This window comes from Alligator sinensis, unplaced genomic scaffold (genome assembly GCF_000455745.1).
Source record: "Alligator sinensis unplaced genomic scaffold, ASM45574v1 scaffold781_1, whole genome shotgun sequence".
Lineage (NCBI taxonomy): Eukaryota > Metazoa > Chordata > Crocodylia > Alligatoridae > Alligator > Alligator sinensis.
In genome coordinates, this window is record NW_005841845.1 from 5,857,281 (window position 1) to 5,858,894 (window position 1,614).

Below are 1,614 nucleotides of genomic sequence, written 5' to 3' on the forward strand. Positions count from 1 at the left end.
GGCTAGGACCTGGAACCAACTTCCAAGAGAAGTGGTGCTGGCTCCTACCCGGGGGGTCTTTAAGAGGAGGCTGGACGAACACCTTGCTGGGGTCGTTTGACCCCAGTATTTTTTCCTGCCATGGCAGGGTGTTGCACTTGATGATCTGCTCAGGTCCCTTCCGACCCTACAAACTATGAAACTATGAAAGCAAGCCGTTCTGCTATTCATCAAATGAGGGTTGTGTCAATTTTTAAAGCACTAGGTTTAAGATCTGGTTTGTAAGTGCAACAGTGGGGGGCTCCAGTCCAGGCTCCTGGGCAGCACCCAGCCCTGCCCTTCTCTATCCACCCGGCACACCCGCTGCAGCATGCGGCCCCAGTGTGGGCACAGCCCGGAGCCCAGGGGTTTGCAAGGCCACCCTCAGAGCCCCTGGGCCTTGCTCTGCTGTGAGCCTGGGGTCCGGTTAGCTCGTAGGGGCTCTGCCCTGACTTTGCTCCCCTCAGCATCGATGCTCCCTTCCCACAGGCACTCACTGCATAGCACCACCGGCCCCCTACTCCATGGGCACTCACTGCATGGTGCTGCCAGCCCCCTGCCCTGCCCTGCCCTGCCTGCAGGCACTCACCATAGTGACTGTTGTGCACATAGATCACCTGGCCTTGCTCGGTGGGGGTCTTGCCCAGGCAGTACAGGATGCCGACCAGGTTGGCTACGGAGAAGCCTCGGGCCTGGACCTCGCTGCTGCGGTTGCGGTAGTTCTGGACTCGTGTCCCAGGCGGCGCCATCACGACCTTGTTGTCCCGCTCAATCTGCAGGGAGTTCACGTTACGCTCGCCCATCACGCAGGAGAGGTAGAAGCCGTTGTGGGATGGGCTCTGCACGTTGGCCACCAGCGTGATGTCCAGGATGGCACCTGCACCGCGGTGAGGGGGGTGGTGAGTGTGTCAGTGGCCACGGCCAGACAGCATAGCAGGGAACCTGGGGGCTCCTGGCCCCTGCCCCAAGCCATGGGTGTGCCGTGCTTGGGAGCGAACAGAGCAGCTCCTGGTCCCACCTGCCCTGTGCCCTCTGTGGGGTCGGCACAGGAGCTGGGGGCTGCCCAGGTTCTACCAGAGCCCTCTCCTGAATGACCGCAGCCTCGCAACAGAACGCAGTTCAACAAGGAGAAATGCAAAGTGCTGCACCTAGGGAGGAAAAATGTCCAGCACACCTACTGCCTAGGGAATGACCTGCTGGGTGGCACGGAAGTGGAAAGGGATGTTGGAGTCCTGGTGGACTCCAACATGAACAAGAGTCGTCAGTGTGACGAAGCCATCAGAAAAGCCAATGGCACTTTATCGTGCATCAGCAGATGCATGATGAATAGGTCCAAGGAGGTGATACTTCCCCTCTATCGGGCGCTGGTCAGACCGCAGTGGGAGTACTGAGTGCAGTTTTGGGCGCCGCACTTCAAGAGAGATGTGGATAACCTGGAGAGGGTCCAGAGAAAGGCCACTCGTATGGTTAAGGGCTTGCAGACCAAGCCCTACGAGGAGAGACTGGGGCACCTGGACCTCTTCAGCCTCCGCAAGAGAAGGTTGAGAGGCGACCTTGTGGCTGCCGATTAGGTCATCACGGGGGCACAGAAGGGAA

At 59.4% G+C, this 1,614-nt stretch overlaps 1 protein-coding gene across 1 annotated transcript in view; it reads right to left on the reverse strand.

Moving 5' to 3' along the window:
* The window catches only part of LOC112550716 (tyrosine-protein kinase receptor Tie-1-like), a gene marked incomplete at its 3' end in the record, with an annotated part of 9,230 nt that overhangs the window by 6,030 nt on the left and 1,586 nt on the right, over positions 1 to 1,614 (reverse strand). Inside the window, exon 2 of the mRNA XM_025207202.1 lies at positions 608 to 895. Within this exon, the coding sequence (XP_025062987.1) occupies positions 608 to 895 (288 nt within the window). The remainder of the gene's footprint in view (positions 1 to 607; positions 896 to 1,614) is intronic.